The sequence below is a fragment of the Stenella coeruleoalba genome (assembly GCF_951394435.1).
Source record: "Stenella coeruleoalba genome assembly, chromosome: 14".
Classification (NCBI taxonomy): domain Eukaryota; kingdom Metazoa; phylum Chordata; class Mammalia; order Artiodactyla; family Delphinidae; genus Stenella; species Stenella coeruleoalba.
Genome location: NC_137160.1, coordinates 63,640,397 through 63,667,491, shown reverse-complemented (window position 1 = coordinate 63,667,491; position 27,095 = coordinate 63,640,397). Strand labels below are relative to the sequence as shown.

Below are 27,095 nucleotides of genomic sequence, written 5' to 3'. Positions count from 1 at the left end.
GAGCCATTGGTGAAGGTGCGAAGCCAGGGATGGAGGGAGAGTCCTCCATGCTCAGGGCCACCGAGGGATAAGAAGCGCTGGAAGCACTTTGAGCAGACGGGTACTTAGCCAGTCTTCTTGGAATTGATTCTTTTACCATCTGTTTTGTTTTCCAACTTTTTATTGTGAAATCTTTCATACATACACAAGAGTATGTGTATACATGTATATAATAAGGAAAATCTTCCATATCCATGTTACCCCCTTTAAAAACTAGAACGGGGGGCTTCCCTGGTGGTGCAGTGGTTGAGAGCCTGCCTGCCGATGCAGGGGACATGGGTTCGTGCCCCAGTCCGGGAAGATCCCACGTGCCGCGGAGCGGCTGGGCCTGTGGGCCATGACCGCTGAGCCTGTGCCTCCGGCGCTCCGCAGCAGGAGAGGCTGCAACAGTGAGAGACCCGCATACTGCAAAAAAAAAAAAACAAACAAAAAAAACTAGAACAGGACCTTTGAAACTCTCTCCTGCTAGAAGTTGATTGTATTGCTTCCTTAACAGGAATAAGGTGATTGTAAGCATAGAAGGCATTAAAGCTGAAGTTTAAATAAAATGTTTTATCTGTGATTTATACATGCAGCTGAGAATGCTTTTAACCAAAGGAGGAGGGAGATTCATTGTCATTCGATGAGGAGCGGCTTCTCTTCCAGAGCTGTCGAGAGAGGGAGAGGGAGAGGGAGAGGGAGAAGAAGAAGCATGGGTCTGGTGTGCTTGATGGGCTTGGGAAACTGTGTGTGTGTTGAATGCTATTTACAGTCCTGATGAAGGAACAAATTGCGAAACAATTGAGAAACAATGAGTTGTTCCAGTTTTATGTTTCCTATTTCTTTGGGCAGTGGGTTCTAATATGTTAAGTATTTCTGACCTGGCATCATCATGCTTTCATCTCTGCAGTGGGACTAATGTGTAATTTGCAGGGGATTTTGATGAATACACGAGTTTGAGAAAATGGGAAGTGGAGGGCTTTGAATTTGTCAGGGGTGTGGCTGGGAGGTTGATTTCCTGTCATATTTAGGGATGTCTGTGCGTGTGTCGAATCAGGAAAGGAGCTCCAGGTCACTGTAGCAGTGAAGTGGTGGAAAAAGTGTAAGCTGTCCTCCCTCTTGTCAGGTCTGCATGAGCACCCTCCCCAGCTCCGCCTCGGCTATCTAGACCAGGCCTCAGCGAACTCACGGTGAAGGGCTAGCTGTTCAGCACTTTAAGCTTTGTGGGCCCTGTTGTCCCCATCCCAGCCACTCAGCTCTGCCCTCGTACTGCGGAAGCAGCCACAGACAGCCCATGAGCGCATGGGCCTGGCTGGGTTCTACTCAAACCTTATTTGTAAAACCAACTGGTGGGCCGGTGGCCTGCAGGCCATAGTTTGTGGATCCCTTGGCGAGACTCACAGATAGTTTTTGTATAGTGTACTGGAGCCGAGAATGGTCATTACTTTTTTAAGGGTTATATGAAAAGAAGACTATCTGACAAAGGCCATATGTAGCCAGCAAGCCTCAAATGTGTGCCGGCCAGCCCGCTTCTGGCCTTGCTTGTGGGAACCAGCCAGCCCCGCGAGCTGTGGGGAAGCTGGGAAGGGGGCGTTTGAACCTTTGGGGCTCTTAAGTCTTCTGATGTAGAATCAGAATGCGTAAGCCTGTCTTCCACGAAATCTTTCAGCTTTAAAGGGGGCTAGTCTTTGGCTTTTTCTGCACCATCCCCTTGCCTGTTCTGACCCTTAGCAGAACTTGACCCCGTCAGCTTCTGTGGGACACATGAATGACACTTGGTGCTCTCATTTGCCTTCCAGCCTCTGTCACTACTAAGTTTGCAGTCTTTCGAGAGCAGGAACTTGGTTTTAATTCATTGTTTGTCCCCCAAGTTCTTAGTACATAATAAGGCCAGTGGGTACCTGGGTAAATGGATGTCATTAGTGTTAATCCCTACTGAAGCTGTACTAGTGTTCTCACGGTCTGTGGAACTGCTTTTAACTTTTAACTGTATAAACAGTAAAAATAACCCTTGAAGGCGTCTGCAGTGGAACCAAGTGTGCTCTTGGTGAAGTATCTGAGTTTTGTTTAGTGTGACCCAAACTCTCACAGAATCTCCGTGGCCCTTGAATTAGGTTCAGGGGTGGGGGGTGAGGAGCTGATGGGGTGCTTAGTGCCAGTCAGGAACTGTTGTGGGTGTTTCACGCACAGCGTTAATTCTCAGACACCTGAGAGACCCACGGGTTGTCCCTGCGGCTGACGAGCTGAGAGGCTGTGAGTGAGGACACTGCTTTGTGCAAATCCAAGTGGAAGGCATCGTACCTCCCAGGATTGCTGTGGGGATTCAATAATTTACTGTCTGCCAAGACTGCAGGCAGTCCTCAATGGAGGTATAAGTGTCAGCCTTTTCTTTGTTTTGCTGTTCCTGCTCACTCTTTTTTAGATACACTGATAGTAAGCAGTCTGCCCCTTTGTTGTCAGGTTGTTAATAAGTAATAAGGCCTTTGAGGTTTTAAATCACTCTTCCAACCACCAAGGTATCCTGACTACTGTGAAGCTGGTCATTTACATTAAAAAGATGTAAGTTTTGCCAAATTACAAAGACAGACTTTTGGAGAGTAGTGTGGCAAAATGTACCAAGGGCCGTGAAAACGTTCCTGTTCTTTAATCCAGGAATCTAGGCTTTACAAGCAATACAGTGCAGGGAAATTAAATTCAAAAGAGTATGTGAAGATGGTAACAGAGAAAGAAGAACCCTTCAGAAACACAGGGATGCTTGTTTGCAGCAGGCTTACCGAATGAAGCAAGAGCAGTATAGTGGGGAAACGCAGAAAAACTGCCCCTGGCATGCATACATGGGACTCTTTTTTAAAAAAAAATATATTTATTTATTTTTGGCTGCATTGGGTCTTCGTTGCTGCACGTGGGCTTTCTCTAGTTGCGGCAAGCGGGGTTCTCATTGCGGTGGCTTCTCTTGTTGCAGAGCACAGGCTCTAGGCGTAGACTTCAGTAGTTGTGGCACACGGGCTCAGTAGTTGTGGTTCACGGGCTTAGTTGCTTTGTGGCATGTGGCATCTTCCCAGACCAAGGCTCGAACCCGTGTCCCCTGCATTGGCAGGCAGGTTCTTAACCACTGCCCCACCAGGGAAGTCCTGTACGTGGGACTCTTAAGAAAGAAAGCCGTACATGGAAGCAACCTAACTGTCCATCAACAGATGAATGGATAAAGAAGATGTGGCACATATATACAATGGAATATTACTCAGCCATAAAAAGAAACGAAATTGAGTTATTTGTAGTGAGGTGGATGGACCTAGAATCTGTCATACAGAGTGAAGTAAGTCAGAAAGAGAATGAAACAAATACTGTATGCTAATACATATATATATGGCATCATGTATATGATGGGTCATGAAGTACCTAGGGGTAAGACGGGAATAAAGACACAGACCTACTAGAGCATGGACTTGAGGATATGGGGAGGGGGAAGGGTAAGCTGTGACAAAGTGAGAGAGTGGCATGGACATATATACACTACCAAACGTAAAATAGATAGCTAGTGGGAAGCAGCCGCATAGCACAGGGAGATCAGCTCGGTGGTTTGTGACTACCTAGAGGGGTGGGATAGGGAGGGTGGGAGGGAGGGAGACGCAAGAGGGAAGAGATATGGGAACATATGTATATGTATAACTGATTCACTTTGTTATAAAGCAGAAAATAACACAACATTGTAAAGCATTTATACTCCAATAAAGATGTTTTAAAAAAAAGAAAGCAAGCCGCAAAGTGGGCGGATGGGAGGGAGGGAGGGAGGAGGGAAGGAGAACTGTAGCTACCTTGGGGCAGGAACTGTGGGATTTTTTTCTCTTTTGTTTTCCTTTATTTTGCTGAACGTTGTAACATGGTAACACTTTTTCAAAAAGAAACTTTTTTTTTTAATTAAAGTGCTTCAACTTAGGAGATCATGTTGTTATGTGAAACAACTTTTTAGGTCATTAATTGGGGGAAAAAGAGGGAATGGCCATGATCTACTGGAAGACAAAACAACTGTAGTCAGTGGTTAGGCAGGCATAGGCCCTATCCCAGCATTCTCCCTCGGGCTGCTCCAGAACCAGCCTTGGTGATGACTCTACAGGCGTCACCCCCTAAAGAGGTGGAGACTCTGGGTGAAGTTACTCTGGTGTAGATTATGTGCTTCAAAAAAGTTAAGGGGAGGAAATGCTAACAGCAAAATAGGTTTTCCCAAAACTTCATGTATTCGCAACTTTCCAGAACACTTCTTAGGTGAAGAGAGACCTCTGTACTTCTCTTGCAGAAGGGGGCATTCCAGATGGGGTGTTGCTAAAGAGAAGGGAGACAGTGCTTTTCTTTCCTTTTTTAAAGAAAATTTATTTATTTATTTTTGGCTGTGTTGGGTCTTTGTTGCTGTGCACATGGACTTTCTCTAGTTGCAGAGAGCAGGGGCTACTCTTCATTGCAGTGCACAGGCTTCTCATTGCGGTGGCTTCGCGGAGCACGAGCTCTAGGCGTGCAGGCTCAGTAGCTGTGGCGCATGGGCTTAGTTGTTCCACAGTACGTGGAATCTTCCTGGACCAGGGCTCGAACCTGTGTCTCCTGCATTGGCAGGCGGATTCTTAACCACTGTGCCACCAGGGAAGCCCGGGACAGTAATTTTCTAACCGCCTCTAGGTGGTTCCGGGTTTGCGGGGCAGACTCACAGCGGGGCTCTGAGAGCTGGTGGCCAGGGGTGTGATGCTTAGGTGAGAGCTCTTGCGTCTGAGCTTTTCCGTGAAAATTTTCACGTTTTCATTTTGAGGCTCAGGTGATGATTCCCGTACAAGATGCAGTATGGGTGTTTTTTTAAAAATTATAATGCAGGTATATACTCCCTTTTCTGGTTTTTATATTTTGAGGGGCACAGAGGCCTTTGTCATCTCTCTGGGTGCCCGGGGAAGTGTGCAGGGTGCACACCCTAGATTAGGACCAGAAGGAAGAGTATGTGGTGGTTGTGATGGGCCTAAGGAAGGAGGCAGCTGAACTTACTAAGGATTTAAAAATAATTTTAAAAATTCAGACCAGGTATCTGTTTGTGTAAACAAAAGCTTCCTATGAAACAGAGATATGTGGGAGGGGTGCTATGCATCTAATGTTAATATTCAGGATGTTAACTTCGATTGCATTACAAACTACAGAGGGTAAAACAGTGTGACAGGACCTTCTTAATGACTGAGAATATGGAGAGGGAAATAATTTGTTATTGAGTTAATTGATTTATTTTAAAAGTTTGACAAACACTGGTATAGAGTAAGATTTTTCTCTTAATTTTCTCTCTCTCTCAAGGTATCCGAGCCCACCAATGGGATCTGTATCAGCACCCAGCCTGCCTACAGCAGAAGAAAATCTGGAATATGTACGAACTCTCTATGATTTTCCTGGGAATGATGCCGAAGACCTGCCCTTTAAAAAGGGTGAGATCCTGGTGATAATAGAGAAGCCGGAAGAACAGTGGTGGAGTGCCCGGAACAAGGATGGCCGGGTGGGGATGATTCCCGTCCCTTACGTGGAAAAGCTTGTGAGGTCCTCGCCACACGGAAAGCATGGGAATAGGAATTCCAACAGTTACGGGATCCCAGAACCTGCTCACGCGTATGCTCAGCCTCAGACCACGGCTCCTCTGCCTGCAGTTTCCAGCACTCCTGGGGCAGCGGTCAGCCCTTTGCCATCCACACAGAATGGACCTGTCTTTGCAAAAGCAATTCAGAAAAGAGTGCCCTGTGCTTATGACAAGACCGCCCTGGCATTAGAGGTAAAATCTACTGAGACTGGTTCTTTGGGTCTTTTGACACTCAGTTTTTGTTCTCTTTGGCCATGGCTTGCGGGGATCTCAGTTCCCCGACCAGGAATTGAACCCGTGCCCTAGGCAGTGGAAGCACGGAGTCCTAACCACTGGACTGCCAGGGAATTCCCTAAAAATGCATATTTTTAGAAGAATGGTCCCATATATTTTTGTGTGTTATTTTTTTACTGATGTATAAATTTATATAAATCACATAAGTGAGGCGGGCCCTAAATATTATTGTATTAGAATATGGGATTTGGTACCACAGTTCCTCAGCTCTTTCATTTATTGATAACTTGTGAAAATGGTTTGTGAATCACACATTGCAATGTAAGTATCATTATGAGTATGGTTTTATACTCTTTCTTAGTATCATTACATCACATGTGTGTTAGAGAAACTGCGATTAAGTTATTGCTTGTTCTGTGTGTGTTCACCCCGAGGTCACAGTAGGGCAGAGCTGGGAGGCAGCCCAGGTGCATGGCAGGAGGATGAAGTCATGGGGCCTGTTGCTTCAGAGCAGCCTGCCCTCAGATTCAAAGGGAGCTGTGATTTTTGTGTGTTTTTTTTCACTGGTTATCCTCAGGTTTATTTGGACCAAGAGTAATACCCAAGTGAACTACACCTGGAAGTTTGGTTCAGAGTCTGAGGTTACTTCTCCCTCTCACGTTGGCTCTAAGGAAAGAGCATCTGAGGCGGGGACCGGGGCTGGGGAGGACCTGGTGCTTTTATACTTCACAGTGGAAGAACAGGAAGGGAACCAGAGAGGCTCCCTCCACAGATGGAGGCCTGGCTGAGTAGGCCTGCTGGCCTTCTCATCCCCACACAGACCTGCCCCTGCACGGTACACACCTCAGCACCCTAAAATAACTTGGGGTGTTCTGGGCTCTAAATACCTTCCAGTTTGCTTAGTGGTTTCAGGCTCTGGGAGCACTTCCACATCTCTGGTCTCCTTATGGGAGTAGGGAGCTAGGATTTAGAGTTGTGTTATGCAGCTGACGGTTGGCACACCAGGGTGAGATCCTGGGGGTCCAGGCTCCCAGTCAGAATTCCAAGCCCCGTAAAGGAAGTCAGGAAGTGGGTTCTTACCTGAGCCAGGATTTAAAGCCTCACTCCCTTTAGGACGCCTGTGTGTTGACTTCTGGCTCTAAGATGTGCACTTTAGAAACCCCTGTCTCCCATGTGTGTTCTTTGGAGTGTGCACAGGGGGTTGTAGAGGGGATCACTCAGAGCTTGGGGAGTAGATACATAGGTGGGTGCCTTAGGGAGGCCGGGGTGAGGAGAAGGAGCCTGGTTCGTGAAGCATATTTGAAGATAACCCATCTTCTCATTGTCAACACTGCTCTTCTAGCCTCAGGCCCCAGAGACAGGTCTCCACACCTGAGCCTCCTCGTGACACCAGCCCAGCCGTGTCAGCCTCGTGAAAGGCTGCCTTAGGTAATTAGAGTGTTAGTGGACCCAAGAAATAGACCTTTGCCAAATTCCACTTCATGGTATTTCCTGTGCTGTGTGTTTAAAAGAGACTTTCAGCTATGCCATAAATAAGTATGTCTCTGAATTATGTTATCTTCTAAAACTGATGCCTGTCGGATCTTGTTAAAAACAGTCCCCTCTTGGGACTGTTGCAATTAGGTTACCAGGAAAAGTATTAAAATTAAAATAAGAAAGGTGAGACAAGTAGGAGAAAATGTGCCAGTAATTGAAGCTTCGTTATTCCCCTTGAGATGGTGTTACAAAGTGAGGATGGTTCAGGTGAACTTTACTTCCTGAGTTAGTTCACAAGGTTTTTTCATAAAACTTGAGTTTTGAAAGAACATTCCTGCACGCGAAGAGATATTTTAAGAGAGGTCTTTGTTCAGACACTTTGCTCTCTTGCTTACCTCTTTTTAGGAAACGAGTTTATCCTTGGGATTTGGTTTGAAAGGGGAGCCTCCCGTGCCCTTGGTGGAGCAGGGCTGGAAGGGCTCCTGGGAAGCAGGGGTGTTCTCAGGTGGTGGGAAGTGGCGAAGGCCTTTCCAAAGGTAGATCGTTGGCAGAAGAGAATGTTTGGAGCAAGGGTGCTGTGGTCATTACAAAATAACCTGCAGTCCAAGTTGTGTCTTCTGACACAGCGGCCCGCATTCGAGTCCCAGCTGTTCCTGGTGTGATCTTGGGCACGATTCTCAAATTCTCTAAGCCTAAAAGGCACCCTGGCTCTGAGAGTTGATGTTTGTTTGTTAATCATACATTCATGCATCCAACCTGTGAGGGGTGCCTTGTAGGGTCCTGCCACCAAAGAGCTTGCCACCTAATGAAAGACTAGAGGCAGAAACCAGCAGTGTGGTAAGTGATCTGATAACACAGAATAGGTGGGAGCAGAGATGGAGGTAGGAGATGGGAATGTGGGTGGGTGTTGGTCTGGGAAGGCTTCCTGCAGGAGGTGACCCTTGAACTGAGTTTTGAAGGATGACTAGAAGTTAGCTGGGTGAAGTGGGGGGAGGCATTCCTGGCAGAAGGAAGAGCTTGCAGGAACAAGAGAACACCACTGTGTAGCTGAAGGTCATTGAGAGTGTTGGGTGTGTTGGGCAAAAGACAAAAGCTTGGACGCGAGCTGTGACCATATCAGCAGAGAGCAAAGCTGAGGAGGTGAACAGGTTTCTTGTGGCCTTCATTGAGGCATGAAATCGCTGGTTTCTCACAACTGTTAGAGGTTTTGAAGTTTGCAGGTGGGCAGTTTACCTTTTTATTGATTAACTTTTAAGTAATTTAGAGCAAATGCTTGAGTCTCCCTATAATAATATCAGTCTCCCATACTCATATTCCAGTATACTTTCCTGACTAGAAAAGGGCAGAAATTTGTTAGCACCTTCAGAGTTGTACTTAGCTCTGGACACGCACAGCCAGGAGTCTGAATGGAGCCTCACAGAGCAGTGCCCCGTGGTGTGGGCTAAGGGAACAGTGGTGAAGTGGGGTAGGGGCTGCAGGTGAGGTGTGGAGGGAGTGGGGATGGATCGAGAGAGTCAAGGAGGGCAAGTAGGGTGGTCCTTAGCTCTGTCTTCCTGATGCCTCAGCTCCTACCTCACCCTCACCATGGACACCTCCACAAACATTCCCTTCTTCAGCAGAGGTTTCCTGAGTGCCTGGATGTGGCTGTAGGAGTGGGGAGTGCAGCGGGGAGCAACGCAGAGGGCCCGTCTTTGTGGAGCCTGGGACACAGTCTCATGACATGGTCTCTACTCCCACCAGGGAGAAACCAGCCGCCTCATCCCTGTCCTGTACCAGCCTCGCTCAGTGTGGACCCCTGCAGTTGTCCCTCTTGAGGTTTTTGTTTGTTGGTTTTGGTTTTTTCGGTCTTACCCACCTGTATGCTTCTGGTCTTTTAAAATCCTGATTACATCGTGTAGCATGTTGATCACCCCCTCGGTTTCATGTTATCTGCACATTTCATAAATGCACGATCCAGATCCTTCTCTGCAGCCTCTCCTGATCCATGTCTGATATCTAAAAAAGGACAGTGAGGCTGGTCTGGTGTGACTTGTTTCCTGACTGAGCCCATGCTGCCTTCCAGAGACCCTATTTCCCATTCTAAATGCTCATAAACCATCTGTCTGCTAATTGCATCCAGAATTTTGTCCAGGTTTGATCTCAAGCTCACCTTTTGTGTTTCATAGAATTTGCCATTATCCCTGTTAGAACAAAAACCAAGAGACTTGACCCTTCATAAGCCTGCAAGTGTTCTGTGATGTAATTCTCTGTGGCAGATGAGCAGCACTGGACTGGTCCTGTTTGCCAGTGTGTTTGGTCAGCACGTGGATATCTGTCCTTATCAGCATGAGGCCATCCTTTCATCTGTGGTGCATATTTTTTCTGTGAGCTCACCAGCATGCTCAAGAAACCTGCTCTTCACTCCCATTGGGGTCATCTGCGATTGTGGTGTTTACATTTCTTGGGTTGTCTACTCCCCATTTTGAAAACCCCTAGACATTGAGTTGCATCTGCTCTCAATCTTTTGAATTGACCTTCCTAAGACCCATGGTACTTCTTCCTTCACTGACTGGCCTAGAATTCCCAGATTTCTGCTTCCACAAATTGGTTTTGCTTCATTGGTTAGAATTAAGTGTTCGCGTTAGCAGTTTCTTCATTGCTGCTTCTACTTACTGAGAGGAAGTTATCTACAAGGCAAATCTAGGTTTCCTCAGTGCTGATTGTGTTTTTCTGCTCTCTGGGATCAGCTGTGAGTTCCTGTGGCTGGAACTCTATGCCCACAGTGATGTCGGATCTGCATGTGGAGGTCTGTAAGGGTCAGAGGCATAGCCTCCCAGCGTGAGGGGGCTGCTCTGTCTCAGCGATTCCCCTCCTCACCAAGGCTTGTCAGAGATGCCCACAAGCTCACACCCACCTTCTTAAGGATTTTCATCAGGGCTGCCGGGCTCCTTCTCCATCCTTCTGTCGTTGACGTGTCACTTGTCCTTAACAGCATCCAGTTTTAGGAATTCTGTACCTAAGGTAACATTTTTTTTTTCTCGCATATCATATTCTCATTGGATTGTGAATTAGAGAATATTCTTAAAAGGGTTTTGTTCCTCTTTCTTACTATGTAAATTGAGTGAGAGTACTGTGAAATTGGGGCCCTAGTGTGGTTCAGACAAGGCCAGTCCCAGCCTGGTCATTAAGCTAACCTCAGTTTTCCATACGTGGTAATAGCTACTGTGTAAGGAGAACCATCAGCTAGGGCTTCACAGAGAATATTTTGGTTGATCCTCATAGCTGCCCCATTTTATGCACTTAGAACTTGAGGTTTGTTTAATTTGTTGACAGTCTCATAGTTGGTATGTGGTAGAGCTGGGACTCAGCCCACACAGTCTTTCTTTAAACAGCTTTATTGAGATAAAATTCACATATCATACAATTTACCCATTTAAAGTGTACAACTCAGTGGTCTTTGGCATGTTAAATTATTCATTTTTTAAAAATTGTGATGAAATGTGCATAATAGGATTTGCCCTTTTTAAGTGTTCAATTCAGTGGCATTAATTGCATTCACAGTGTTGTGCAGTTATCAGCACTGTTTCCAAAACTTTTTCCTCACCCCAAACTATAACCATTAAGCAGTAACTCCCTACCCTCCCCTCCTGAGGCCCTGGTAACCTCTAGTCTACCTTCTATCTGTATGAATTTGCCTATTCTAGATACTTCATATAATAAATGGAATCATAAAATATTTGTCCTTTGGATTGGGCTTATTTCACAGAGCATAATGTTTTAAGGTTCATCCATGTTATAGCAAGTATCTTCATTCTTTTTATAGCCAAGTAAAATTCCATTGTATGGATAGAGACCACATTTTGTTTATCCATTCATTAGGTAATGGTCATTAGCGTTATTTCTACCTTTTGGTTATTGAGGATAGTGTTACGAACATTTATGTACATGTTTTTGTTTGGATACCTGTTTTCAGTTCTCTAGGGTATATGCCTAACAGTGGAATTGCTGGGTAGCTCTTTAACTTTTGAGGTCAACTAAACTGTTTCCACAGTGGCTGCACCATTTTACAATCCCACAAGCAATCCACAGTTCTCCACATCCTCATCAACACCTGTTATTTTCCTTCTTTTTAAAATTTATAGCCATCCTACTGGCTATAAAGTGGCATCTTGTGGTTTTGATTTGCACTTCTGTAATTACTAATTATGTTAAGTGTCTTTTCCTGTGCCTCTTGGCCATTTTTATATCTTCTTTAGGAAAATGTTCAAGAGCTTTGCCCATTTTTATTTTATTTTATTTTTGCCCATTTTTAAATTGTGGTGTTTGGTTTTTGTTGTTGAGTTTTAGGAGTTTTTCATATATTTTGGATATTAAACTCTTATCAGAGGTATGATTTTTAAATACTTTTTTCCAGTTCTGTAGGTTGTCTTTGTACTTTCTTGTCAGTGTACTTTAATGCATGTTGTTGATTTTGATGAAGTCCATCTTATCTATTTTATCTTTTGCTGCTTGTGCTTTTGATGTCATATCTAAGAATCCATTGCCAAATTCAGGGTCATGAAGATTTACCCCCATGTTTTCTTCTAAGAGTTTTATGGTCTTAGCTTTTACATTCAGGTTGTGTATCCATTTTGAGTTAATTTTTGTATATGGATTGACATGGGCGTCCAAATTCTTTCTTTGCAGGTAGAAAATCCAGTCGTACCAGTACCATTTGTTGAAGAAATTGTTCTTTCCCCATTGAATGGACTTGGCACCCTTTTCAAAAATCAGTTGGCCAGGGAATTCCCTGGTGGTCCAGTGGTTAGGACTTTGTGCTTCCATTGCAGGGGTCATGGATTCCATCCCTGGTCAGAGAAGTAAGATCCCACAAGCCACAAGATGTGGCAAAAAATAATAATAATCAGTTGGCCAGAGATGTATGAGTTTATTTATGAACTCTCAATTCTATTCCATCGATCCATATGTCTGTCTGTGTGCCAAGACCACACTGTTTTGATTTCCATAGCTTTGTGTAGTGGGTTTGAAGTCAGGAAATATGAGTCCTCCAACTTTGTTCTTCTTTTTCAAGATTGTTTTGGCTGTTCAGCATGCCTTGCAGTTCTATATGAATTTGAGGATCAGCCTTTCCATTTCTGGGGGGGAAAAAAAGCTGTTAGAATTTTGATAGAAATTGTGTTGAATTTGTAGATGACTTTGGGTAGTGTTGACATCTTGAAAATATTATCTTCCTATCCACGAACACTGGATGTCTTTCCATTTATTTAAGTCTTCTTTAATTTCTTTTAGCAGTGTTTTGTAATTTTTGGTGTACAAGTCTATCACCTTGGTTAAATTTATTCCGTTACTTTATTCTTTTAGATGCTATCGTAAATGGAATTGCATTCTTTTTTTTTTTTTTGACTGCGCTGCGCAGCTTGCGGGATCTCAGTTCCCCAACAGGGGTTGAACCTGATACGACAGTGAAAGCGCCGAGTCCTAACCACTGGACCACCAGGGAGTTCCCTGGAATTACATTCTTATTTGCTCACTGCTGGTGTATAGAAACACAACTGATACTGTGTGTTGATCTTGTACCCTGCAAATTGGCTGAGTTTTATTAGCTCTAATAGCTTTCTTCTGGAATCTTTCTACATATAGGATCAGGTCATCTGTGAATGGAGATGGTTTTACTTCTTCCTTTCCATAGCCCACCTTCTCTTGCACCACGGCATACCTTTAACCCCTGACTCATCCTAATATAAAACTCCTGTGTTTTCATAAGTGTTAACCAGTAAGTAGCCCTCTTGAACCAAGTTAATACCCTGAAGGATAATGGCAATTTTAAAGAGACTGAGTCTTCAATATTAAAAACCAGTCAGTAGGGCTTCCCTTGTGACGCAGTGGTTAAGAATCCGCCTGCCAATGCAAGGGACACGGGTTTGAGCCCTGGTCTGGGAAGATCCCACATGCCACGGAGCAACGACGCCTGCACTCTAGAGCCCACGAGCCACAACTACTGAAGCCCGTGCTCCGCAACAATAGAATCCACTGCAATGAGAAGACCGTGCACCACAACGAAGAGTAGCCCCTGCTCACTGCAACTAAGGAAAGCTCGCGCACAGCAACCAAGACCCAACGCAGCCAAAAATAAAATAAAATAAATAAATAAATAAATTCATTTTTAAAAAAAAAAAGCACCAGTCAGTAGCATCCGGTTGTAGGTGAGGGTACATGAGGCCACTTGATGGCTGCTCAGGGCACATGGACATGGAGAGTTTGATTCAGGTGCAGGTGCCCAGAGCACATGGGGCGGTGTTAGAGCAGGCAAAGGGCCGAGGCAGCTCCATGAGGGCGGGTGGGCTGTCTGCTTCTTTCTGTCTTGTGTCCTTCCAGGCCTGGCACATGGATGTTCAGCATGCGTTAAATGAGTGAACGAATGAAAGCCACAAACGGCAGGATGAAAGCTGCCTGGTGATTGTAGCACGTGGATTTTTGCTTTGTTTTATCTTTTTTGGGTTACGGACCCCTTTGAGAATCTCGTGAAAGCTGTGGACTCTTTCTCCAGAAAAACAACATATATTAATGTATTTACATATAGTTCTGCATATACTTTGAGGATCTTTAATATCTGAGACCCATTCCTGTCACCGAAGTTAGGACTTCTGACTCCAGTGTAACCCATTGCACTCCTGATCTTGTTTTTATGGCGCCTGACTGGGGAAGCAGAAAGCTGCTGTGGCAGCCAGTGCTGGGGCCTCCTGCAAGGAGGACTGCTCTTTGAATCAGGTGCCAGAAGACAGGCGGCAGAATAACTTCCAGAGCTCCTGTTCACACTCGGGACAGGTAGGGCTCCAGGAGACCATGGCCACATCAGGAAGTATCCTCTTGGCGTCTCCCTCTTCCTACCCCTCGTGTCAGCCTCACACAGAACGGAGCCTGCTAGTGTGTGCTCCATCTTAGAGTTGAAGCAAACCCTCCCCAGTGTGCTGGCAGTTCTTATCATGAGGAGGACTGTCACAGGGTGACAGTAAGGGACATAAGGACATAAGGAATGTCTTCTCGATCTGTTGATTGGGTTAGCCACACCTTCCAGGCTCACATTGGTCCTTGAGCTGAGTTGGTACCCAACCACTTCAGGATTTATCTGCCTTCCAAAGTGAGTGCTGCTTTTGGCTCAGCCCTTCTACCATGAAGCCCAAGGAAGGACACCGGACCAGCACTGAGAGCTCCCAACCATGCTGGGCCCTGGACCCGAGGGGCTGTGTGGTCAAGCCATGGAAGAAGCCAGTCCACAGCCAGCCCCGTCCCATGTGTGGTGTTCTGGGGCTCGGACCCGTGGAAGGGGGCCTTCAACTAAGGTAGAAAACAGCACGAGGAGTGACGGGCTGTGTTTTGACATGTGAGGACTCCTGCAAGGCCAGAGTGTGGCATTAATGGTCAGGTGGCCATCAGAAGTCTCCCAGCCCTTCTACTCTCCTCGGCTGCACCCAGCCGCACGCTGCTACTCAGGGTCCCTCAGGCGAAGGCCTCGTCCTTGCTCCTGTGCTCTGCAACGTGGACTCAATACTGCTTTTCAGCCACTCGCTTTTTGCACTGTTTTTATCATCTAACACATTTGCTGAGTGTCTGCCACGTCTAGACAGTGGGTTATTTATTGTCTGTCTCACAGTGAAGAGGGTAGGAACTGCAGTCGACGTGCAGCACATCTCACTGAACTGATTAGGCAGAATTAGCAGAAGGTATCCTGTGAAGACCGTCAGAGTCAGGAGTGAATTGGCAGAGGTGCGGGTGGGATGTTCTGGCACCTTTCTCTGCATCCTCCCGTGGTCTTCCTCGTTGCTTGGGACCCTTCACAGTGACGTATCAGACTTCGAGTCTCCAGGCCTTCCCCTCATCTCCTCTCTCTAACAGACATCCTTCCCATCCCCCGTCGGTTTTGAGAAGACCCTTGTTACTGACAGGGTTGAAAACCCACTTTAGTGTACAGTGCTTCTCCATTGCTGGTTCCAGTTCTCCCTGGAACCAGCCAGAGGACAGCTGGTCGGGGGCATGATCGTGGGGTGGGGACTGGGTCTACTCAGGAATCTCTACGCCAATAGCAGCTACTGTTTACTTCGCTGGGTGTTGTGGTTAACACTTCCATTTAGTACTTCCTTTAATTATCGCAAGAACCTTCCAAAGTCAAAAGAAAACGGAGACTTGGACAACTTGAACTGTTTGTCACAGTAATGTAGCCCTAAAAGTGGCAGAACCAGGACATCGGTCCAGCCCTGCCCCATTCCAAAGGTCATAGCGTGAGTCACCGCATGGTGCCACCCTAAACCTGCTTTAAGCAGAGACTGCTTACCTCCCGCTGTTGTAGATCTTAGATCTTAGTTTCATGTGTGTCCTGAGTACACAGTACAGAATCCAGCCCATCTCCAGTGGCGGCCGCCCAGAGCCCTTCCTGCTCTCAGTGGCGGCGTGTGCAGCTTTATAAGGCTGTTTATGGGAGCTGGGATTGTCCTTAAGGTGTGTTTGACTTTGGTCAGGGTTGCATATATGTTCCTTCAGTTGTGGAAGCAGAGCAGAGATCCAAGGTTTCTTAGGACAAGCTTGATGGTGCTGGGCAGTAGCCTGGAACATGGTTTTTAATATCTTACGCTGTGCAGTCGTGTGGTCGCACTTCCAGTACATCACGTCCCTGTATCTGTCATACAGCCCATCTCTGGGCAAGACCTTGGCAGGTTTGAGAAACTGAAAGGAAGCCACTGTGATTGGGGTGAGGGTCAGAGATAGGAAGAGTTGGGGACCAGAGGAGGTAGAGCCTTGGAGACAGGAGTTTGGATGGTGCTCTTGTGCAAATAAATGGTGTCGGGGGTTCAAAGGCAGAGCAGTGACCTAATTATCTTTATGTTTTCAAAAGGTCTGTCTTCTACTGTCCTTAGGCCCTGTGCCTGTCACTTCTGTCCTCAGAACCTTGCTGCTTACTTGGCCATCTGTCTCTAGCACGTGCGGACAGCAGCCTGTCGTTTTTTCTCTTTTCCCTGATTCTGCAGACTTCCCTGGAAAGCTTACAAGAGCCCTGTGACATGGAATGCGAAATGAGCGAGACCAGCCTCCTCCTTCTGAGAGTGCTGTGTGGGGGTGGGGGACGAGGGCGAGCAGAATGGAGCCCCCATGGGGCAGAGGGGCAGCAGAGCAAGAGGGAGGTGAAGTCTCCTGCTTCAGGTGCCTCGGCATCAGTGGGAGGGGACTGGCCCGGGGCCATTTACCTGGGCCCCAGGAGTTTCTTGGTGGTAGGTGGGGGCCAGGCTGGGGGAGAGGAAGGGTTGGGAGCTGGGCTGAATGGCAAGGGTGGCAGGGGATGGAAGGTGGCTGGGCTGGTAGAGCCAGGCAGTTGGGGGGGGCACCTGGAGGAGGGGGCATTAGCAAGAGGTCTCAGCGTGTTCCTGGCCCCCGGACTGGAGGAATAAGCTCAACCAGGATGTGGGAGAGGGCTGCTGGGGCCAGGTTTTCAGGAAAGTGAGATTTTTTCTTGCACATTTATCAAACATCAGCTAAGGCAGGCTAAGATTACAAACTTGAGGCAAAATATATGCACTCTGGGCGTCCAGAGTCCAGGTGAAGATAGAAAAGCATAGATAAAAGACAGAATTCCCAAAATATTTTTTGTAGGATGTCAAATGAGTGGAGCAAACAAAAACTTCAGTCTTAGGGAGAAGCTGTTGATCCTGACATCTGCCAACAGCACCCATCAGCCAAAACTGCATTATATTTGTTTCTTTTTAGTCTGAGCTATTCTGGCCTTAGTCTTTTTTTTTTTTTAAAACATCATTGTCAGGGCTTCCCTGGTGGCGCAGTGGTTGAGAGTCCGCCTGCCGATGCAGGGGACTCGTGCCTCGGTCCGGGAAGATCCCACATGCTGCGGAGCGGTTGGGCCCGTAAGCCATGGCCGCTGAGCCTGCGCGTCCGGCGCCTGTGCTCCGCAACGGGAGAGGCCACAACAGTGAGAGGCCCGCGTACCACAAAAAAAAAAAAAAAAAAACAAAGAAAAACATCATTGTCAGAGTCTGATCTGGCTCTGAGTGCAGGCCTGCCTACAGACTGCCCAGGGACCCTCAGGCCATCATCCCTTTGCACCACAGCGTCCACCTGGGCGTTAGCTCACCTGGTCCCTCTCCCCTTTGCTCACCACATCTTCTTTACAGGTACGCACTCACACACCCTCTTATTTGTCCTTGCCTTTTCTTTCTTGCTTTTTTTGGAAAATTTTTAAATTAATTTATTTTTGGCTGCATCAGGTCTTCCTTGCTGCACGCGTGCTTTCTCTAGTTGTGGTGAGGGGGCTACTCTTCATTGCAGTGCGCGGGCTTCTCACTGCAGTGGCTTCTCTTGTTGCGGAGCACAGGCTCTAGGCGCACGGCTTCAGTAGTTGTGGCTCGCGGGCTCTAGAGTGCAGGCTCAGTAGTTGTGGCACGCAGGCTTAGTTGCTCTGCAGCATGTGGGATCTTCCTGGACCAGGACTGGAACCCGTGTCGCCTGCATTGGCAGGTGGATTCTTAACCACTGTGCCACCAGGGAAGTCTCATGTCCTTGCCTTTTCTTATACTTGTTTCAGTACATTGATTATATTGTATTTTCCGTAAGTCATTTTGTAATGGTGTCAGTAGTTTTATATCCATGAATTTTCATTTCTTTCCTATTTCATTATTTAAAAAATAAAGACAGGTAATCATTTTCTTAGCTGAAAAGGAAATAAGGAAAGAACATGCTCTCATATGTTGGAGAGAGAATGTGCCAGTGAGGCTCCCCACATTGGTGGCCTTATTGTGCTCCAGGCACGAGACAGCTGGTTCCTGCAGTGGAGACTTGAGGAGGCCAAGGGTCTGGGGGAGGTAGGGGTGGGGGTAGCTGCAGGGCCTGGGTTTGTAGTATCCCAGCAGCTCCTGCCTGCAGAGGATTCTCTCTGCTCACATAGGCCCCATCTTAATTTTTGTGTTAAATGAGTTTCATCTCATGTCTTAAGTTTGTGCTTAAATATTTTTTTTAATGGAATAAGACAGATTGGACACAAGTCATGACTGCAGATCCCCATTGACTTCAGCTCCCTTTGATCTTCAGCTTTGTGATTTCTGCACAGTCTCCACTGCAGCTCAAGGTGCCATCTGCAGTAGAGCTTTCCTTGGATCCGATCTGGCAAATATCTTCACTAGAGATAGCAATGTGGTCATAATCAGGGTTTTCCTCTTTTATGACTTCTGTACGGTAGGAAAAGAATATACAAATTACAGAGCTAAATCTTTGGTACACTTCAAAGAATATGAATTTATTCTTAATTATCAGAATCGTTGGTGTGATATCCTAGTTATGAATAAGAAAGACATTTCTCTTTCTGCCACCTATGAATAAAAACATTGTTACTTGGAGAAAGGGAGCAATACTTGAACTCTAAGCACTAATCTTAAAACAATCTGTATTTTAGAAGTCTACTAAAGACATTTTAAAACTTAACTCTTATATTAAATTAGTTTATTCTTTCCCCAAAATTTTTATTTCCTTTTAAGGCAAAACAAGAGAAAACATGTCTTTTCAGTTGTAATTTTTTTTTCCACTGAAGTATTTTACAACTTAATTTTTAATACAAGTCTTAAAGTTGGTAACCTTCAAATTTTAATTGTTCCACCAACTTAGGTGTTAAAGTTGAGTGATGACATAAGTTTGAAAATAAATATAGTAATTTAATTTATAAATACGTGTAGTTAGCTTTTTACGCCTTGTTTTTCTCATATACATATCTAGTACTTGGCTACAAAAATCTGAATACTATAGTGCATTTATTTTTGTCTTACGACTTGTCATTATATAAAATCTAATTCTTAATCACTGGACTAACTCTACAAGCTGTCTTACAGTAAAGTTGAATTTGTAGTTTTCCTAAATAAGAGGAGTTTGAGTCAGAATTCAGACTAGGAACTTAGGGACCCTCCCCCCTATTTTTTAAAATTTAAACTGAATTTATACTGTGTTCTAACCAGGGAGCCTCAGGGGATAACACTCTTTTCCGTTGTCATTTTGGCAAGTACTCCCAAGTAAGCCGGTCTCCACAAGGCAAGAGGTTCCATTTGGTAATAGCGCTGTTGTCCATGTAAGTGTGACCGCAGTAGGTTTGGGGAGTTAAGCAGTTGGTGTGCTGGTTCGAGCATCCCGGTGAGCAAGTGGGTTGATGAAGTCAGCAGTGCCGGGTGTGGGGGAGACCTCAGGGCAGGGATGCGACGTTAGGGCAGAGAGTGGCTGGGGAGCCAAGGGGTCCTCGTGCAGCTGGGCTGTGCTGCCGTGGCCCCCCTGCTCCAGCCTACCTTACAGGAGGGTGGAGTGTGTGGAGGATCAAGGCTGAGCCCTGCAGCAAGAACCCTCTGAAAAGGCGGCCACACAGCCAAGCTGCTGACGCGCAGCGTCTGCTGAATCGAACTCTGGCCCCCGCAGCAGCTGCTGGCGGTGTGTTTCCTTCTCCGTCCCCAGCTCTTCCCCAGCCTGAGCCTTCGATTTCGTGCACAAGTCAGGATGAAATCACAACCTGGACAGACCGGGTGGGCATGGGCGCAGTGTTCAGTTCTCTGTTTCGCACCGGCGTCACCTAATAAGCACCGCGTCTCCCACCCCCGTGAGCCGAGTGATGTCCTGGTGCTTCCATACAAATGGCTCGTCTCGTGTAGACCAGGAGCCATCTTAGAGCCTGGAGTTTGGTTTTAAGAGTGCAGTAGCTGGCCCTGTAACCTGAACGCCTGGGAGCCAGGAAGGGCAGGTGTGGCTCTGCCTGGAGCCCCGGGCGCTTCCGGGGCCCTTGGTCACTCCGGGCCAGCAGTCAGCTCTCTAGCCCAGCAGCTTTAGCAGAAGATGCCTTTCCAAAATGAAATACTGCATGGAACCCCATAGATGTCAGATTAAAAGTTTTTTAATATAAAGGTGTTTTGTAAATTGAGATTTACAAGAATTAAGAAGGCAGTTGGGGGGGTGATCGACTTTTACAATGGGCAGAAAACATTGGAAATAACGTGAATGGTAGATACCATCTTGTGTTAACCCCCCTCAACCAGCTCACTTCTGAGTGTACTTTGTTGCGTGCAGTGAGAGGTGTGTTTTGCCCTTTACCTTGCTATTCTCGGGGGCCTTCCATCAGACACGTGGGACAGAAGCTTCGTTCCAAGGAAAGCACATGAGCAGCAGCCAGCAGGGCAGCACGGAGTAATGGGGCAGGAACGCGCTTGACTGCTTCTGATTATAACTTTTATAAAATACACATTTACAAGATTGAAGTCCCAGTCTGACATCTGTTGGAGTTTAAAGCACCTCCTCAGAGCTCAGGGTCTGCAGACAATTTGAAAACCACACCCAAGTCAAAATTGCTGCCTTCCCTTGATGAGCAAAGCAGCCCCTGGCTGGTGCCTGTCCTCTGGCCGTAGGTAGGATTCCTACCACCCTAAAGCTGAAGGTTGGTTTGAAAAGGTTCTCTGAGCTGGGCTTCCTTCCCCCGAGACTGGCCGCTGGGAGACGCTGCTGCAGGGGAGGCAGCGGACAGGGTGTTCTTGGCGGTAGAAGCTCCTTCCCGTGAAAGAGGGTGGAGATGGCTTTGTTTCTTTTTTTTTGCGGTACGCGGACCTTTCACTGTTGTGGCCTCTCCCGTTGCGGAGCACAGGCTCCGGACGTGCAGGCTCCGGACGCACAGGCTCAGCGGCCATGGCCCATGGGCCCAGCCGCTCCGCGGCATGTGGCATCCTCCCGGACCGGGGCACAAACCCGCGTCCCCTGCATCGGCAGGTGGACTCTCAACCACTGCGCCACCAGGGAAGTCCCGCTTTGTTTCTTTTAATGCACTTTTTGCGTGAGTTGAACCGTTCTCAGAGTCAGGTGTTCATTCTGTGCCGTTGGAGTTAGTAGCCAATCGGGGGGGAAAAGGCTGCCTCAGAGCACGTTCTCACAGCTGAGCAGAAGCACCCTGGCTTGCTGGTAGGCACCTCGTGTCTTTGGCACGGCCTGATTTTATTTAATTTTTGTCTGCATTGGGTCTTCGTTGCTGCGCGCAGGCTTTCTCTAGTTGCGGTGAGCAGGGCCTACTTTTCATTGTGGTGCACGGGCTTCTGGTTGTGGTGGCTTCTCTTGTTGTGGAGCACGGGCTCTAGGCACACGGACTTCAGTGGTTGCAGTGTGCTGGCTCAGTAGTTGTGGCTTGCGGGCTACAGAGCTCAGGCTCAGTAGTCGTGGCACATGGGCTTAGTTGCTCCATGGCATGTGGGATCTTCCTGGACCAGGGCTGGAACCCATGTCCCCTGCATTGGCAGGCAGATTCTTTTTTTTTTTTTTTAATAAATTTATTTTATTTATTTTTGGCTGCGTTGGGTCTTCCTTGCAGTGTGCGGGCTTCTTATCGCGGTGGCTTCTCTTGTTGCGGAGCACAGGCTCTAGGTGCGTGGGCTTCAGTAGTTGTGGTTCGTGGGCTTTAGAGCACAGGCTCAGTAGTTGTGGCGCACGGGCTTAGTTGCTCTGCAGCGTGTGGGATCTTCCTGCACCAGGGATCGAACCTGTGTCCCCTGCATTGGCAGGCGGATTCTTAACCACTGCACCACCAGGGAAGCCCACAGCATGATTTTAGGTCTAAGCACTGAGAAAAATGAGAGTCCTAAGAAGAAAATGTGTTGGTTCCTTTCAGTGGAATAGCATGTGTGATTTAGTTTTCAGAGAAAACGCTGACTTCGTCTTCTTTCTCCCCCTTACAGGTGGGTGACATCGTGAAAGTCACAAGGATGAACATAAACGGCCAGTGGGAAGGCGAGGTGAACGGGCGCAAAGGGCTCTTCCCCTTCACGCACGTCAAAATCATCGACCCTCAGAACCCGGATGAAAACGAGTGATGCTGCTGCCCTGTGCCTGCTGCTTCATCGTCCTGCCCCACACGCCTCCTTCAAGCGGGGAAGCGTCCTCTCGGGCAGGTCACACGCGCTGCCAACGTCCAGCTTCTGCAGCGGGCAGCCTCCCACACATTGGAATGCTCACAGTGGCTGCCCCGGCATTTGTATCATAGTCGTGTTGTCAAAGAGTAGCTGATTTTAGAGTTCTTTGGATCATAAACTGGAAACACTGGTGGAGGCACACAGGTGAGAGGAGGTGCCGAGGACAGGGCTCCCTTCCGGCCAGCGCCCCGCCGGTCCCTGGGCTGACCCAGGGTCCCAGGGGAGCTCGGGCCCACAGCAAGGCCTTGCCACTGGGAGCCATGGGTGGTGCCGTCGCCGGCGTGGTTTCCATGAAGAGCAGAGGAAGTGGACCCTTCAGGAGAGGGAATTCTGCCCTAAACTCCCCACGTCAGGCTTTTCTTTTCTTTTTTTTTTCCCTCTTGTTTGGTTTGGTTTTAGAAGACTTAATTAATTAGACTGGTGTGTTCTGAACAGGTTTTTAAATAGCAGGTTAGCTTTTGTGATGAGACGAGGGATGGCACGTGCCTCTGAAGCCGCTGTCACCGCAGGAGCGCAAGAAAAAGAGCCCTGAGGCAGAGGCCTGTACTGTCTTGGTTGCCGGTGGTACCTTGCCAGATAGCAAACAGCCACCACCACCACCACCCAGCAGATGTGGGCTTCCAAGCTGCGTGCATAGCCTCTTGGACGACGTTGTCCCCGCAGGCATCAGAGCCAGGGGCCAGGGGGTGGTGTGATTCACCTTGTTTGCTGGCTTCCTGTCCAGGCTTTCAGTGAATGCACCCCTTGAAAGTATAGGACCCAAGTTTCCTTAAAAAGTCGTTGAATTCACTAAGGAATCGTTAAATTCCACTCACTGAGGCCCAGTTCTCCCTGCCCCAGCAAGCTCCCCAGGCTGCCCAAGAGAGATCGTGCTGCTAATTCTGGCTCCATGGTTCTTGTGTCCACACTGCTCTCCAGCAAGAAAGTGTAAGCCCTGGGCCTTGGTTGATGCATTTGATGTCTAATGAAATGCATCATTAGCCATTACTTATTTGATGTTAAGTTTTCCCTGTTGGCTAAAAGAGGCCTGTTCATACGAGTCAGCTGGTACCAGTGTGTGACCGATGCCACGTCTATAGCACACGGCCGACTAGAATTCTGGAACCTTTGTGCAGTTCAGTGTGCCTGCCCTTCTGGACCCTGCTGAAGACAGGCCTCAGCTGAGAATGCGTCCAGCAGCCCTGGAGGTGTGGTCTCAGCCTGATAAGTAACTGTCCTCCCTGAGCATCTGCTGTAGCCTCGGCCCTGGCTCCCAGGGGTCTTGGGTTTTGAGGTTTCGAGCAGTTATCCTGGTCAGAACCAGCAAGGCCACCATGTTTCAATTTCTCTTTAATCAAATGTTCCATCAGGTAGGTAACCATCATATTAAAGACTCTTGAGGGTGCTCACATAGCCCTGTCTCTCTGTGGTTTTCCTGGAAAAGGCTTCTTTGTGGGCTCTTCCTGATCAGTGAGAGCTGTGGCCACCTCTTGCTCCCAAGGTGCCCGAGTTGCAGTCACCTCTTGTTCTGGGTCCAGGCCCAGCCTAGCCCCACGGCAAGTGGCACGTGTGTGGCTGGGCCCCTGCCCTCTACCTGGGGATGATGCCTACCCTGTGGCCTGTAACCCAGTACCCAAGGGGGTCTCTCACAGAAGGGGGGGACGTGTGCCTTGTCCAAAGAGAGCACACACCCTAAGGCCTTATTAAACCACATTTAGCCGAGAGGCTGGGCACCTTTGGATGCCAGTAGTTGGCTCAAGTACAAGAAGTATATGGCCTTTTGGAAAGCAAGGTTTCCTTCCAGCCATGTCTGCTGACCAGTAAACAGCGTGACCCACCTCACGGGGATCACTTCAGAATCAGAACACCCTGCAAATGTAGGTTTACTTCAGAAGGCATCTGTTCAGTCTGTCAGCCCAGGTGCATGTCTCCAGGGCTGCCCCAGAGATTCAGAGCCCCAAATTAGGTGAGCCTTGAGCTCTGAACTGGAGATGTGTGCCGAAAGTAGTACCTTTTGGACTTAGAACCTTATTAGTTTTTTAATCAGCCAGGGTCTTTTTTTTCCACCCTAAATATATAAGAAACAGCCCACTACCTTGGCTTTGGGCCTGGGCTCCCCAGGGATCTGGGAAGACTCTGCTTCAGAAAGCGACTCAAATCTTCCAGAGGCGTGGGCTTCCCTCCTGGGCAGGCTTCCTCTTAGGACTGTCCATTATTGCTACTTGCTCTGCTCTACTGTGTGTCACTTAAGAAAATGTGTGGATGTTAAAGTAGCTCACTGGGGAAGAGAACAAATTATATGCTAAAGGAATTGACAGTTTGATTAAAAATGTACTTATCCTGGAAAGGGAGTTGTCCCTGTCACCTCTGCCCGGTGTTGCTGCCCGGGGACACAGCTGATGAAGAGAAGGACATGTGGATGGACTGCCCTTCGACGACTTTGTCACCCAGATAAGACCCCTTCTGTGCTCACGGTCAGGAACCTGAGGAGAGAGGGCCAGCTGCTCCCTCCTGAGCCTGAGCATCTGGCCTGTGCTGACTCCCTTCTCCAGCTGTTTACACACAAGGCGGGCCGGGACCGGCGGCCACTGCTCTTGTTAAGTTTGCTCAGAGGAATATGAACATTTTATTTTTGAAAAGGGATGGTGTTTTTGTGCCAGGTGTTTATAATTTAATCCTTTAATAATATTATGTTCATTAACCTCTTAAAATGAGTGAATCCTGATTGTTTTCACACCGAACCCGAGACACCACCGAGCTCGCCCTCAGCCTCCACCCTCTGGGACCGGAGGCCTGTGTCCCTGTGGCTGCAGCCAGTGGCCCCGAGCTGGGTGTGTGCTCTCACGGAGTGGAAGGACAGTCCTCTGAGACAGGGTCGTGGTCTCTGCGGGAGGAACAGTGGCCTTGCTTCTTGACGGTCTTCACTGTGTGTTTTAAAATGACAACAACACAACACAAAACTCTTTTGACCTGTAACTTAAAGATCGTAAACTTCAGGCAATAATATTTTATGTGTAAGCTTTTAAAATTATTTTTGGGGATCATAGCTTGTTTTATTTTGTGCTATAAAATTAACAGTATTAAATGACTTATATTCTTAGAATACATGGAGTGTCTTTTCTTAACAGATCAGTGCCTTTTTATTTTTGTATTCCATTTTACGTTACTGGTCCCGGCATCAGACCCTTGTTTCCATGGCCTGTTTGTACATTGTCTCAATAAAACTTGCATCAGCCGGCGGTGGCAGCGGCTTTCGTGTTTTGGTGTCTCCTCAGTGCTGCCTTGGAGGCCCTCGGCCCCCCTTAGCCCCCCCAGCCCCCCCAGCAGTTAAGCACCTGCCCAGACACCTGTGAAGCAATGGCCACCTGGTGCTTCTGCGAGTTGCCCTGCCCAGCCCTGCTGCTGTGGACTGAGTGGAGGGGTGGGGCTTGGCACCAGCACCACTCACACCCTGGCCTCCCGGGGGCGGGGTGGCAGTTCCAGGCCCGGCATCCTCCAGGGAACTTGGGTGTCCTCCCTCTAATGGGCGCCTTGTCTGAAGCATAAGTTTCGGAGCAGCCTTGTCCCTGGTCAGGGCATGAGACTCACCTGCCTTTCTTAAATCCTCTGCTCCTGTCTGTGGCCCTCCTGACAGGCTCTGGGACCTTCAACTGGAGGTGTTGGGGGGCCCGCTGATTTCCCTGCCGCCCCCCAGCCAGTGCTATCCCGCACCTATTTGTGTGCCAAGAGAGGTCCAAGTGTCGTCGTGGTAGAACCTCCAGGAAGGTGCAACCTGGATCATCTCAAGCTGTGTTGCTGGAAAGCTTGGGAGATTCCAAACGGTCCACTCGTCCTGGAAGAAGGAAGGCCTCAGAGACACCTTTGAAGAGTACTTTCTGCTTGGAAAGTTAAATTTTGCTCAGCAACGCTGGGCTGGATTCCTCCGTGATGGGAACCCCTGGGAAGTGAAGCTGCCTCCCCACGGGGTGAGTGTCAGGGCCCAGGTCTTGACACCCCACAGCGTCTTTGCATCCTGGCCTGGAGTGACTCACCCTTCAAGCCCTGGCCCTGCTCATGGCTCCCTGGCAGGAGGTTGAGGCCTGTGTCCAACGGGGGGCTGCAGAGATTGGGGGGCATCCGTGCCCACGCCTTTTGCCCTGGGGACACCATTGCACTCTCCCCAGGCTCCCAGGCTTGTAGCCCAAGGTAGCCGTGCCTTGCAGCCTGGCACTGAAACGGGGGCAGGGGGAGGGGACTCAGCTACACCCTCCAGGCCCACGTGCCAGAGACAGCCCCAGGGCTCCCACTGTTCAAACTCAGAGGTCCGAGGGAGGGGTCGGGAAGGGGAGCCCTTGGGGTGGGCTCCCAGAGCTGCCCAGTGGCCAAAGCTGGCCAGTGGATCGGGTGGTCCGCCCAGTAGCTGTGTGGAGGGCAGGGCCAGGAGCAGGGGGACCAAGCCCCTGCCGGCCCTCCGAGGAGTTGGGAGAGTTTGGCTTTGGCATTGAGGTTAGAGGGAAAACACCCATAGGGCACAGCATTCAGAAGCCCTGTGTCTGGAGAAAGGCCACCCACCCTGTCGACTCCACATCCCAGTATCCCTGTTGCCTGTTTATTACTGTATTTTCCAGAGTTACTCTACAGCATGCAAGTAAATATATCTGTAAGTACTCTTTTTTAATGTTTTCTCTACAGAAAGGCAGCATAGATCACTTACTGTTCTGCACCCTGCTTTATTCCCCCAGTCTGTTTAGAGCTGAGCCTCTGTTCTCTTCCATCACTGTGTCGTGTTCCTTGAGGTGGATGTGCTATCACTCGGGTAACCACCTCGGGTATTGATGGGCATGTAGGTCCTTTCCAATCTCAGGTGG

At 48.1% G+C, this 27,095-nt stretch overlaps 1 protein-coding gene across 1 annotated transcript in view; it reads left to right on the top strand.

The window, feature by feature from the left end:
* Positions 1-25,487, top strand: part of CRKL (CRK like proto-oncogene, adaptor protein) — a 31,777-nt gene extending 6,290 nt beyond the window's left edge. Inside the window, exons 2-3 of the mRNA XM_079943562.1 lie at positions 5,338-5,803; positions 22,036-25,487. Coding sequence (XP_079799688.1) covers positions 5,338-5,803; positions 22,036-22,170 — 601 coding nt within the window. The 3' untranslated portion in view covers positions 22,171-25,487. The remainder of the gene's footprint in view (positions 1-5,337; positions 5,804-22,035) is intronic.
* Positions 25,488-27,095: the final 1,608 nt, after the last annotated feature.